At 44.0% G+C, this 13,072-nt stretch overlaps 1 protein-coding gene across 1 annotated transcript in view; it reads right to left on the bottom strand.

The window, feature by feature from the left end:
• MAMSTR (MEF2 activating motif and SAP domain containing transcriptional regulator) overlaps window positions 1–13,072 on the bottom strand; it is a 54,815-nt gene that overhangs the window by 9,682 nt on the left and 32,061 nt on the right. Inside the window, exons 7-10 of the mRNA XM_032236265.1 lie at window positions 12,163–12,279; window positions 9,422–9,693; window positions 6,649–6,796; window positions 1,173–1,568 (exon numbers count right to left, since the gene is read on the bottom strand). Of these exons, the coding sequence (XP_032092156.1) occupies window positions 1,173–1,568; window positions 6,649–6,796; window positions 9,422–9,693; window positions 12,163–12,279 (933 nt within the window). The remainder of the gene's footprint in view (window positions 1–1,172; window positions 1,569–6,648; window positions 6,797–9,421; window positions 9,694–12,162; window positions 12,280–13,072) is intronic.

Genomic DNA, 13,072 nt, shown 5'->3' with positions numbered 1-13,072 from the left:
GTTGAGGGTTCAGTTACTGTCATCTTACTTATTATTTATTGATTTTATTAAATGTAGAAGCTTTGGTGGCACAGTGGTTAGAATGTAGTATTGCAGGCTAACTCTGCATTCCACTGCTAGGAGTTTGAGCCTGACCAGCTCAAGGTTGACTCATCCTTCCATGGCAATTATGATGAGGATTGCTGGGGGCAATATGCTGACTCTGTAAACCGCTTAGAGAGGGCTGTAATGCACCATGAAGCGGTATATGTCTAAGTGCTTTTGCTACTGTATTGCTAGAAGGTCTGTCAGACTCTCAAATAAACCTGGGCAGCTTACCTAATGAAAAGAAAGGATAACCCTTAAAAACCAATTAATCTGGATTTTTTTGATGCCTCTGGGTTCTTCTCTTTGATGTATCCGGGCATGAATAAGCGAGCAGACTAAATAAACGAATGGATTTTAAAACCCTTGGAAAGTCTTTGCGGCAAGATAGGCTTCTGGTTGGTTTTGAAGACGATTAGATAGATTGATGATCTTTGCTCCCCATTACTACATGAAATTTCCATATTGAGTATTATGTGCAGGGTTGGGAAGGGTTAATGTCATACCCTGATTTTGGGATCTCAGGAAGCTTCTGGTGGAGCCTCATTAGAAGCAGGCTGCTGATCTGCAGACACCCGCTGATATTCGTAGACTCTTACAACCCTTCATTCTATCAGAATTGTTTTCCAAGATTTTCTTCGATCCATTAGATTGCTATCCCTTTTACAAGCAAACCCCCATGGTCCTATCACTGTGATGACGAACCTATCACATGCGTGCCAGAGGTGGCATGCAGAGCCTTCTCTGCTGGCACATGTGCCACTGCCCCAGGTCAGATCTCCATGGCGTAACTTTCATGAGCTTCTGTTTCCCTGCAAACGAAACAAAAGCTCACGAAAGAAAAAGATCTTACCTCTTGCCGTGCTGCCAGCCAGCTGGTCTTTGGGGCTCTGCTGTGCATGCGCCAATGTCCATGCACGTGTGCATTTCCGCACATGCATGTCTGTGCATGCGCACATTCACACACACCTTTCAGTTTGGGCATGCGCACATGCACAGTTTGGGCACTTCGTGTCTAAAAGGTTCATCATCATTGTCCTATCACATGGTTCCTTTTCAGTCTAGTCAAAGAAAGATGGTTTGCTTACCATGAACCTGTCTTCGGTGCCTCCTCCCTCCTTGGCGCACTCTCTCTTGGGGATGTAAGGAGGGGGCGGAGCCTCCTGCTGGCCAGGTGACTGCACTGCTCCCTTCCGGCGATTCTTGATCTGCTTGTGCAGCTCCAGCTCCTCTCGCGGGTCGCTGTCGTGATGCTTCAGCTCTCGATGGAGCTTCAGCGCCAGATTCTCCACCACCCGCTGCTTCTCCTGCAGGGCCTGCGGTTCTTCTTCCAACTCAGGAGGTGCCAAGCGGGTGCTGGGGAGTGGCGCAGGTGGGGGCTTCACCCGGGCCACCTGGTAAGGCTTGAGACGTTCCAGCAGGGCTGGCTTGGTGCCCGAAACAGGAAGGCCCCGCTTACGGAGCTGCTGGCGGAGTTCAGAGACCTGAGAAGCAAAATCATGGCCACAAATAATGAAGAGGTGGTAGATTACAGCTAGTACTCAACTCACCATTCACTTAATGACCATTTGAAGTTAAGACGGCACTGAAAAGGTGACTTATGACAGGTGCTCACACTTATGACCGTTGCAAGCACCCTCCGGTCACATGATCAAAACTCAGGTAGCTGGCAACTGGCATGTAATTTATGATGGTTGTGGTCTCCTGGGATCATATGATCACCATAAGTAACCTTCAAAGCTGGCTTCTGACAAAGTTAATGAGGGAAACCAGCTTTGCTTAATGACCACATGATTCACTTAACAACTACAGTGATTTAGTTATCCAAGTAAAAAGATCACAAAAAGATCACAAAATGTGGCATGTCTCACTTAACAGCTGTCTTGCTCAGCAACTGAAATGTTGGGCTCAAATTGTGGTCTTAAGTTGAGGACTATATTAATCAAATGCACAGAGAACAGGTTAAAGGTGGTCCTTGACTTATGACTAGTTGCTTAGCAACTGTTAAAATTACAGAGGACCCCTCCCCCCCAAAAAAGATAGTCATGTCCCAGTTCCAATGACTGCACCCCCTTGAATTCTCTTTTGGGGAGCTCAGAAACCATCCCCCACTTATGGTTGCTTGCAGTGTCTTTATAGCATTTTTTTTTTGCTGGAAATCAATGTTTATTTCTGGTTTCTGGCAAAAAATGCCTATTGGGGAAATGGGTTCACTTAACAACTCTGCCAGTCACTTAATGACCATGATAAACATTTTAAAATTGGGCGTGGTGAGGTGATGATCCACTTAATAACTAGTATGACTTTCATAATTCTGAGCCCAATTACAGAGAGGTCACCCTCGACTTACGAGCACAATTGAGGCCCAAATTTTGGGCATTAAGTGAAAAAAAAATTTTTGATGTGAGTTTTGCCCCATTTTACGATCTTTCTTGCCACAGTTGTTTAAGAGATCACTGCGGTCAATAAGTCAGTAACCTGGTTGTTAAATGAATCTGGCTTGCCCATTTACTGTCAGAAGGTCACAAAAGTGGATCACATGACCTTGGGATACAAAGAAATAGTGATGAAGGTGAACCAGTGGCCAAATGTCTGGATTTTCATCACATGATTGTGGGGATGCTGCAAAGATCGTAACTGTGAAAAACACTTGTCACATTTTTTTGGTGTCGTTGTAACTTTGAATATAAAGTTTTTTTATTTTTTGTTCTCTATATACAATTGTAGGTATACATTCACATAGTTATTATTCTTTTTTTACATTCATGCTTCTTATACATTTGTCATTCCATTTATAGAATTATAATATTCCATTTGGGTTGCTTTGTTTACTATCCCTCGCCTGTTTTAACACCACTTTCTTCTCCCTTTCTTTTCTCCCTCCCTCCCTTCTCTACTTCCTTCCTTCCTCCTTTCCCTTCCTTCTTCCCTTACCTCTCCCCTATTTCTCTCTACCCCTTTCCTTTCCTACCCTCTCTCCTTCTCCCTTCCATCTTCCAGGTATCGTAACTTTGAACAGTGACAAAATGAACCGTTTTAAGTCGAGGACTACCTGTACCTCTATTTATGATTTGTTTCATGCATTTTTATTCCGCTTTTCAGTGAAAAACCTTCCGCAGAGCAAAACTAAATATCCTGGCACAGAAAAAAAATGGTATTAGAGGAGTGGGAAGCCAAAGGAAGGGCTGGATGGTAGAGTTATGGGTTCATTTATTTATTTATTTATTTATTTATTACATTTATATGCCGCCCTTTTCCCCGAAGGGGACTCAGGGCGCTCACAATTCAATCAGGGAAGGGGGTACAGACAGGGGGATAAAAAAGACGAGACATAACAATACAAAATTTAAAAACACACAACAGCCATACCATTCGAGAAGGGGGCCAAAAACTCTTTAGCCCCAGGCCTGTCGGAACAGCCAGGTTTTAAGGGCTTTGCGGAAGGCCTGGAGGGTGGTGAGGGTTCGAATCTCCACGGGGAGCTCGTTCCAAAGGGTCGGAGCAGCCACAGAGAAGGCTCCCTATTTCCACAGACAGTGAAAAAAATATCCCGGATTGAGGGCCACATCAGTGAATGGTTTGACCTCAGTGAGGGGTGGAGGTGGAGTGCGGTCAGCTTGACATCACTCATCGAAACTCCTTTTTCAGCCACGACACCTTCCTGGAGCCCGCTGCCAGCGAAAATGGAACAGCCTCCCTCGGCTTTATTTTTGCTGGCAGAGGGCTCCACAAGGCCGCCGGGACAAAAACAGAGCCTCAGCGGGCCGTGTGTGGCCTCCCTGAGCTCCATTTTCACTGGCAGAGGGTTGCAGGAGGCCATTGTGGCTGAAAAGAGAGCTCCATTTTCACTGGCAAAGGCACTGGGGGCTGATTCCATGGTGGGCCTGCAGACCAGATCTAAGCACCCCATGGACCGGATCCAGCCTTGAATTTGACACCCTAGTTTAACTGATTTCCCTCCACATGGTCGAAGTTTGGAATACAGGACTCCTGTGGCTCTTCCCCACTCCGCAATTCTACAATTATTATGGGGCCTCTAACAAAGCAAGTACAGCAGAAGTGATCAGGCGGGCCCATTTTGACGGGGACAGACAGAGGGAAGTGTGATAGAAATTGCAGGCAGACTGCGCTCAGGGACACCATGCCCCATGTTTCAAAGTGCTCCTGCTGTCGCATTCTCGGTTTCCACCTTCAGTGTCTGGCTGTCAGATTCGCAACAGTCCTGGATTTCAGCTGTTGTTATAGAATAGCAGGTCGGCATGTCACAAAGCCTCCATTATTCACCAACTTATCTTGGGAGGAGGCTGTGCATCCCAGGGGAGGGGAGGAGTGATGGATGTTGTCATTCATGAATTGTTAGAGCCGTTCAGAGGCTTCTCTTAGCAGATAACCAAGTGTGACATGCTCTGGCTGAAGGGAAGAGTTGGGATGATTGCTGGGGTACCAGCCTCCTTGTGGCTGGGTTAGTGGTCCTCGACTTACAACCATTCATTTACTGAGCATTTGAAGTTATGACAGGGCTGGGGAAAAAGCGCATGGTCCTCACACTTATGATTTTTGCACAACCACTCTCATGGTCACATGATCGCAACTCGAGTGCCTGGCAACCAGCTTGAATTTACGAGCGGTGGTGGCAGTGTTCTGCAGTCACGCAACACCACTATTTGCATTTTTTTTCCTGTCAGTTCCCAGAATCAAACGCTCATTTGGAAGATTGCCGGGTTCAAATATTTCACAACTTAACAACTGTGGATTTGTTTAATAACTGTGGTGATTCACTTAACGGCTGTTGTAAAATTGGCTATAAAATCAGGCCCGACTCAACGTACAATTTAGGACAGATATTCTGATCCCAATTGTGATTGTTACATCGGCCTGTATTTTGCTTCTGGATTTCCATGGTAACCAAGGCAACCATCGAAGTATCTCGAGCTGTTGATGACCTGAGATATGTTGGAGATTGCAGGACAGGCCACCAGCACTTCCACATTGCTGCCTGCAAACTAGCTGTGGTCTCCAGTAAGCACATGCATGCACAACTGATACACAGTGACACCCCACAAATGTGGATCCTGATCTTTCACAGAGACCTGGCGCTTGGGTTCTCTCTCATGGCAAACAGAGCTGGAATACCCATTTTGGTGCATTTCCCAATCTCTTCCCGATTGTGTCTTTTTTTCCCTGGGAAGAGAAAGAGGGGAAACACCAAAGCCACTGGATTTGCCATGGATGATGGGTCTCCAACCTTGGCAACTTTAAGCCTGACGGACTTCAACTCCCAGAATTCCCCAGCCAGCTTTGCTTAAAGTTGCTAAGGTTGGAGACCCGTCATGGATTTCCTTTCCTTCCCCAGACGGCCCTGAGGAGGTCAAATTCACCTCCCTGGCTTGCTTTTTCTGAGAAATCAGGCAGGCAATGATATGATAACCGTCATATCCTTGATGCAGAGAAAAGACTGGCTGTACAATGTCAACTTGAACATGACTAAGCAAACTCTATTGGTTGTATTGATTTACTTATTGGTTCCCTTTTATCTCTTCTCCTCATAAACGTAAAGCTAAAGGTTCCTCTTGCACATACATGCTAGTCGTTCCCGACTCTAGGGGGCAGTGCTCATTTCTGTTTCAAAGCCAAAGAGCCAGCGATGTCTGAAGACATCTCTGTGGTCATGTGGCTGGCATGACTAAACACCAAAGGTGCACGGAACACTGTTACCTTCCCACCAAAGGTAGTCCCTATTTTTCTACTTACACGGCACTAGGGATTCGAACTGCTGAACTGCCAACCTTCTGATTGACAAGCTCAGTGTCTTAGCTACTGAGCCACCGCGTCTCATTTTTCTTCTCCCCAGAGGACGTATTTATTTATTACATTTTGATCCCACCTTTATTATTGTTATAAATAACCAGAGGCAGAAAACACATATAATACATCTTCCTCCTCCTATTTTTTCCTCACAACAACCACCCTGTGAGGTAGGTTGGGCTGAGAGTAACTGGTTCAAGGGCACCCAACTGCCTTTTATGCTAAGGTGGGACTGAGACTCATAGTCTCCTGGTGATTGGTCCAAAGTCACCCAATTAATTTTCATACCTAAGGAGGGACCAGAACTCACAAACTCCTAGTGATTGGTCGCAAGCCACCCAAACTGACTTAGATGGGACTAGAACTAAGTTTTTTAGACCAGGATCTTTAGGCCACCACATCGAACAGGCTCTCACATCTGCCCACTTATAAGCATTTCCCTTTCCCTTGTGTATTTGTCATATAATATATGTGGGCATATGCAGAATTTTGTATTTATTTATTTATTTTGTCATGTTTATGTAGTGTATATCGGAGATGGTAACCCTCTGAGCGCTGTATGCAACGAAATTTCATTTTAATGTATTCCGATTAGCGTATATTCAAAGTGACAATAAAGTTATTCTGCTCTCCACTCTATTTGTGAATGGGGTGAGGGTTCTTCCATGGCGATAGCTCCTGGGCCTTTAGTCAATACTTTGCCTGTAATTTGCTTAACACCAAGTTAGGAGATTTGCGTTGATAAACCCCCAAACCTACCGTGAGCTCTTCTAAGTTGGCAGGTAAGAGTTCCGGTTTTGGTGGCAAAGGAGAGATTGGGGTGGCTGGAGAAGGAAGAGGGAGTGTTGGAGGCCCACTTGTGGGAGCCGGAGTCCCAGGGAAATTCAAAAGTTGCTCTGGACCATTGCTGGGTTAAATAGAGAGAGAGAAGCAGAGAAAGAAAATAAACAATTGCTTCTGGACAGTTTTACCTCAGACTATAAGAACAAAATGATATTAGTTCACCTAGCAGATGTCTAAATTTGTTCAAAATTGGGCAGCATGCAAATTTAATTGAATATTATTATTATTTGGGTTAGCATAAACTGGAAGCTGTAGGTTTAAATTTCCACTTAGTAAAGAAACTGAAAGGCTGCTTTTAAACCGATCAGTGGCTCCCCACCAAAGTCCCTCACAAGATTATTGAGAAGAACAAATGTGGAGGAAGGGAGCCATCCATTCTTTCCAAGGTTGTTTGAAGGAGGAATAAAAGAGGGTTCTGTAAAGATAAATAAAACAATTCACCAAAGCAGCTCTAAGCCAGCCTTCAACTGTTCTTAAGACAGAAGAGAAACTTTCTGACATTAAGGATGATGTGGCATCCCAGCTGAAAAGCTCCAGAATAAGAAGTGAAGGATAAGATTTCAGCAAAATGAAATATTGTCTTACATATGTCCAAATGTGAACAGAATTTTATTACAATACATGTACAGGTAGACCTTGGCCTATAACCTTTTGTATAACGACAGTTTGGAATTACAACAGCATTAGAAATGGTGCTTTGTGGTCTGTAAAGCACTCCCTAGACGCCACTACAAAGTCTTGCTGCACCATCATTGTGGTCATGTGATCACAATCTGGATGCTTGCTATCTGTTGCAATCTGGATGCTTGGCAACATACAGCTTGGTTGCCAAGCGTCCTGAGATCATGGGATTACCATTTCCAATCTTCTCTGCCAGCTTCCCCAGAAAGTCAATGGGGAAGCTGGCAGGGAAGTTTGCAAATTCAAGAGCACTCCACCTCATCTCTGGGGGTTGGTTGAAACAGCTGCCTTCTGAGGGGAACTGAATTCCATCAGTGAGGGGCACATGAGGTAGATTTTGTAACTTCTGTACTAACATATATAGATGTTAGATTTGTATTTTAATTTGACTTATATTCTATGTTCAGGTTCATTGCAGAACTAGAATGTAGGATAACTTTTATCCCTTAGTTGTATGGATTGATTAGATAGCTTTTAACATTCCAAAATTGAAAAGGTAATTTACAGAAGGATGTCTGGAGACTATCTCCTGATAAGAAAACATTCCTTTGTGTCAATTGGCATCTGGTTATCTAACTTCTAACAAGCTTTGTAGTTGATTTACTGTGCAAGGAGGGGGGGTTACTCTTATCTTGACTAACTAACTTTCCTGTTTCATTTTTCTTTGTTGTGTTAACTATAAAAAGGAATGTAAGATGGGTCTTGAGGTTCTTTCTAGTTGTTTCTAGAATTGGTGGATAGGTATTCAGGTTATACTAATCACAATTAAGTCCCACTGCAATTATTGGGACTTGTGTGAATTCACCATGACTAATTTCAGCAGATGCTTCTCTTGAGTAACTAACTAATTCTGAATTCTGGTACTTAATAAAAATGGTCAGTTAATTTAACACTGCTTTTTGCTCTTCTGGGGCATCTTTCCCCAAAGCCAAAAAGTCAAAGAAATAAAAATAGCGGTATGTTCCCTGCTTAATTGGAAAGCAACATGCACTTTAATCTTAATTGGAGAGCAATTCCTTGAAGTAGAGAATAAGTGGTGAGTCTCTGGGGGATCTTAGCAAAAGAAATATACATGTTTTAGCAGCACCCAACAGCAAGCTGTGTGCCATGAATCAAGAGTGAGCCTATGGCAAACAGGGCACCATCTGCAAGATGGTAAGCATGCTCAAAAAAGTCAAGAGAAGTACAGGTAATAATTGCATAGGAATTTGGCCAGCCTCTTTATTTCTTCATTTTGTATAGCTGCCCATCTACTCTGGGCAGCACACAATCATAAAACATTTTACCAGTTAACCACGATATAAAAAGAGAAAATAAAGACAAAAAAAATTCCTCAACTTACAACCATTCATTTAGCGGCTGTTGCAGGCCTGCCCATCTGCCCCCCCCCACTCTATGCCATCCCATTTAGGCACTTTGTTTAATCAAAGCATGTGCACGGAAGGCTGAGCATATGTGCGGACAGGGCCCGCTCACATTTGCGAACCAATAGGGAAGGTAAGTGAGTACCACTCCTGGGAAACTGGCATATATTTACGACAGTTGCCATGCTCTGGGATCATGGGATCACCATTTTCAACCTTCCCAGATGGCTTCCGGCAAGCGAAGTCAGTCGGGAAAACCAGGTTTGCTTGCTTGATGACTGTGTGGATTCACTTAACAACTGCAGTGATTTGCTTAACAACTGTGGCCACAAAGCTCATAAAATTGAACGTGACTCAGTGAACAACTACCTTGCTCAGCAACAGAAATTCTGGTCCCAATTGTGGCATACGTTGAGGACTACCTTTAGCCAAGTAAGGGCCCCCCTCACCTGCTCAGGACACATAACTATGTCTTCTGAAAGGCCAACAAGGGGAGATCCTAATTTCAGGAGGAAAAAACATTCTGGAGGACAGGCATGAGGGCAGAAAAGGAATGTCTCCTCTCCACTTTTTGGATCGTCCTTGCAGATGAACCTGCTTGCAAACCATACCTGTGGAATTATCAGGGCAAAGCGAAGACTTACCTGGCGGGAACGGCGTGGAGAGCCTGAACGCAGAAGGTTGCTGGGGAGGTGGGCATGGGCTGCTGCTGCTGATTCAATATCTGGAGCTGCAGAAAAACCTGCTGTTGCTGCAGGAGGTGAGCGTAGGCGGCGTCCATGGGCAAGGGAGCCTGCTCCCCCTTCTGATCGGGAGGCATGTACTGGTGGTACTTCAGCTTCTTGACTTTGGGCCGGGGCTCCTTGGCCTTTTTGGGTCGAGGTGCCTTTCTAGCCTCAGGAACTTTGTGTAAGGCCTAGAGAGTGGGATTGAAAAAGGAAGGAAAGTCATATCTTAAAGATCACTCAAATGAGAGATATAAATGAGACTGGAAAAAATGGATTGACTATATACAAAATAAATACGGGACCAAGAAATTCCAGTTAGCCTATGCTTAAGATCAGAAATGATTTAAATTGTTTAAAATTAATTCAGCAAGAAGAAGCTAAGGTCAATGTAGAATGTCATTAATTTCTTTATTTCTTTTTTCTCAATAGATTTTAGACTGTGTTAGTTAAAAATCCATACCGTGTACGGGTTCTGAGAAGTTGGGGGGGGGGAAGGAGGAGGGGTGTTGGGGGGGGTGGAGGGAGGGAGGGGCATACAAAAAAATTGTACTTCAATGTTTAATGATTGACGAATGATGAAATATTTGTGTTTTTTAAAAGAAATAAAACCTTTGGAATAAGAAAAAGGAAGGAAAGTAAAGATGGCTCAGGATGTCTGTGGACCAAAGCAGAGAGAGAAAGTAGTGCTTCTAACTGTGATACCTTTAAGGTGTGCGGACCTCAACTCCCAGAATTCCCCTTGCTGGCTGGAGAATTCTGGGAGTTGAAGTGCACATGGGGAATTCTAGGAATTGATGTCCACCCACCTTAAAGGTATCACAGTTGAGAAATGCTGGTCTGGATGAAGGGTAGAAATTACATCTTCCTTTTTTATATATAATAGTTAATAGGTTTGTGTTTATGCCTTCTGTGCTTTTCTTGCTGGGGTTGCTAAGCTTCGATAATGTCCTTGTTTTCCCTTTTCTAACCTTTTGGCTCCCTAATAATGTAGCCACTCCTACTCCATTCGATTGCCCAGATCTCCTTCGGTCATAAGTTGAGGACTATCTGTACTGAAGATAATTCAGGCACACCTTTCCTGAGGCCCAGCATCCTTAAGTAGTAACCTCTTTGGTACACACACCTACTACTTAATGGAAATACCGAGAAAATAAACTTGGGGAAATTTGACTCGATTAGTGCTTAAAATTAAAAAGAATGCCAGGGGGCAGTTCTTAGGGCATTTACAATATTGTAACAGCACATATGGATGAATCTCAATTTTTTAATGTCTGGACTTCTCCATTTGCTTCCCGGAGTGTGGAAAGCCAGGGTATACTTTGAAATAAATAAATAATACGTGCGCCTAATGCAAACAGCCAAACTTTAGCAAACTAAGTTTCAGCATCTCTCCTTGACTGTCCTTGCATGCCAGGGGAGGCTTCAGATACTGAATGTGTGACTCTTGTGCAGCAGGACCGAGAGGAGGGAAGGGGATGGAAAGATAACAACTTCCTAGCAGGAGCGTGAATCCTGAGGCACCCCAGATGTTGTTTTCATCCTCCCTGAAAATTGATCGTGCTGCTTGGAATTGCCGGAAACTGTAGCTCAGCAGTATCTATGACTTATTCAACAAACTATAATTTTTACAAAATGGAAGGGAGAATTCAGGGCAAAACTGGCCTATAGAGGCTGGAGAAATTTTAGTTAATGTAGTATTTTGCAATTTGGAATGAACACCGGGTTACCTTTTATTTTCTGACTACATTCAGCTGACAAGAGAGGGAAGCTAGGACAAAATCAGCACAAAATCCTCTCCTCTTTTCAACTCTCATCTCCCCCTTTTTCCTTTCCTTTTCTTTCCTCTCCTCCCCTTTCCTGTCCTATCCTGTCCTTTTCCTGTCCTGTTCTTTCCTGTCCTGTCCTGTCCTGTTCTTTCCTGTCCTGTCTTGTCCTATAACTGATTTGCAGAGGTTGCCAGAATTAGTGGTATTCTTCCTTGTGGCTACTCATAGCCAGCAGCTGCTGTGCTTCCCTTTACAGAAACACCTTCTCAACAATAATCCATGCAGAGTGGAGTAAAAAAACACACTGTGCCAGCTAAAAATCAGTACAGCACTGCCATCATGAACTAAAATTAGTTAAATTTTACCCATAAATGAAGCAGGAACACCAGGGGAAGGAGAACAGCTTCCCCTCCATAGAGAGACTAAAAAAATTAAGATGGAGCAGTTTTAATGAAGCAGCTGCAGCCAGCATTTTGACATGTATCCATCCTTCTGTCTGTCTCTGTCTTCAACTCTCTCTCTCTCTCTCTTTTTCTTTCTCTCTCCTCCATCCACCCATCCTTCCATCCTCTATTTTCTTTCATTTATCTATGTATCTAATATGCTTCCCCCAGGAACTGTTACAATACAAGAAAAACTAAACTCTAAAAAATATTAAAATAAGAATTTTTTAAAAAAGAAATCAGATAAAATGTGACCCCTTCCTACAGATACTCATAGTTGCAACAACCCCATATCTCCTGGAGGGACCCTACAGCACATGCACTGCAGAGCCTTGAAAAATCATGCCAACAGGCCATGAATGATCACTTTCACTGTGAAAAATGGCGGAAAAGACTTTATCCAGCAATGTTCCCACTGGGCTCCTCTCTGCCAATGACCCATGCCTACCTTCGGGAGTGAAATTGTGGGCTTGAGGAGGCTTCCCCCTTGGAGAGAGAACTCAGCATCAGAGGTAGATGAAGTGACAGCAGGCTGTTGATCCACCAGGACTGGGGGCAGGTCCAGCTGCAGGAAGAAAGATAAAACTCAATAATGCTGGCTCTTACACATACAGTACTGAGTTGAATTTATGTTTTACTGACAAAGAAATAAAGAGAGACTAGTATAGATCTATTTCAAGCTACATAGCTCTATTTTAGAACCTGAATCCCAGAAGGGTATGGCTAGCTGATGAGAGCTAAGTAGCTTGAAATAGATCTATACTAGCCTCCCTTTATTTCTTTGTGGGTAAAACATAAATTCAACACACAAACACCGTATTTTTCAGAGTACAAGATGCTTCAGAGTATAAGACGCACAAATTGTTTTGCCTCTGCCTACCAGCATCCATCAGTATTCATCTGGCTAGCATCCTAGGTGGAGCCGAGGTGGCGCAGTGGTTAAATGCAGCACTGCAGGCTACTGCTAGATCAGCAGTTCAGCGGTTCAAATCTCACCGGCTCAGGGTTGACTCAGCCTTCCATCCTTCCGAGGTGGGTAAAATGAGGACCCGGATTGTTGGGGGCAATATGCTGACTCTCTGTAAACCGCTTAGAGAGGGCTGAAAGCCCTATGAAGCGGTATATAAGTCTACTGCTATTGCTATTGCTATCCTTGCAGCAAACAGCAAAAAGCATGGTCAGCTTCAGCAAGATATCGCAGCCTGATTCAGCATGAGCAGTTGATTAGCAGTTGGATCAGGCTCCCAGAATACCGCCAATCAGCTGTCCCAGGCTGCAGGGATCGCCACAGCCTGTCACCCCCTCCATGTGTCATGTTTTTGGCCTCCATGCATCTCATTTTCAGCCGGTTCCAGGTG

The sequence above is a fragment of the Thamnophis elegans genome, chromosome Z, assembly GCF_009769535.1.
Source record: "Thamnophis elegans isolate rThaEle1 chromosome Z, rThaEle1.pri, whole genome shotgun sequence".
NCBI classification, from domain to species: Eukaryota; Metazoa; Chordata; class Lepidosauria; order Squamata; family Colubridae; genus Thamnophis; species Thamnophis elegans.
The sequence above is the reverse complement of the archived record's forward strand: the minus strand, read 5'-3'. Positions and strand labels throughout refer to the sequence as shown.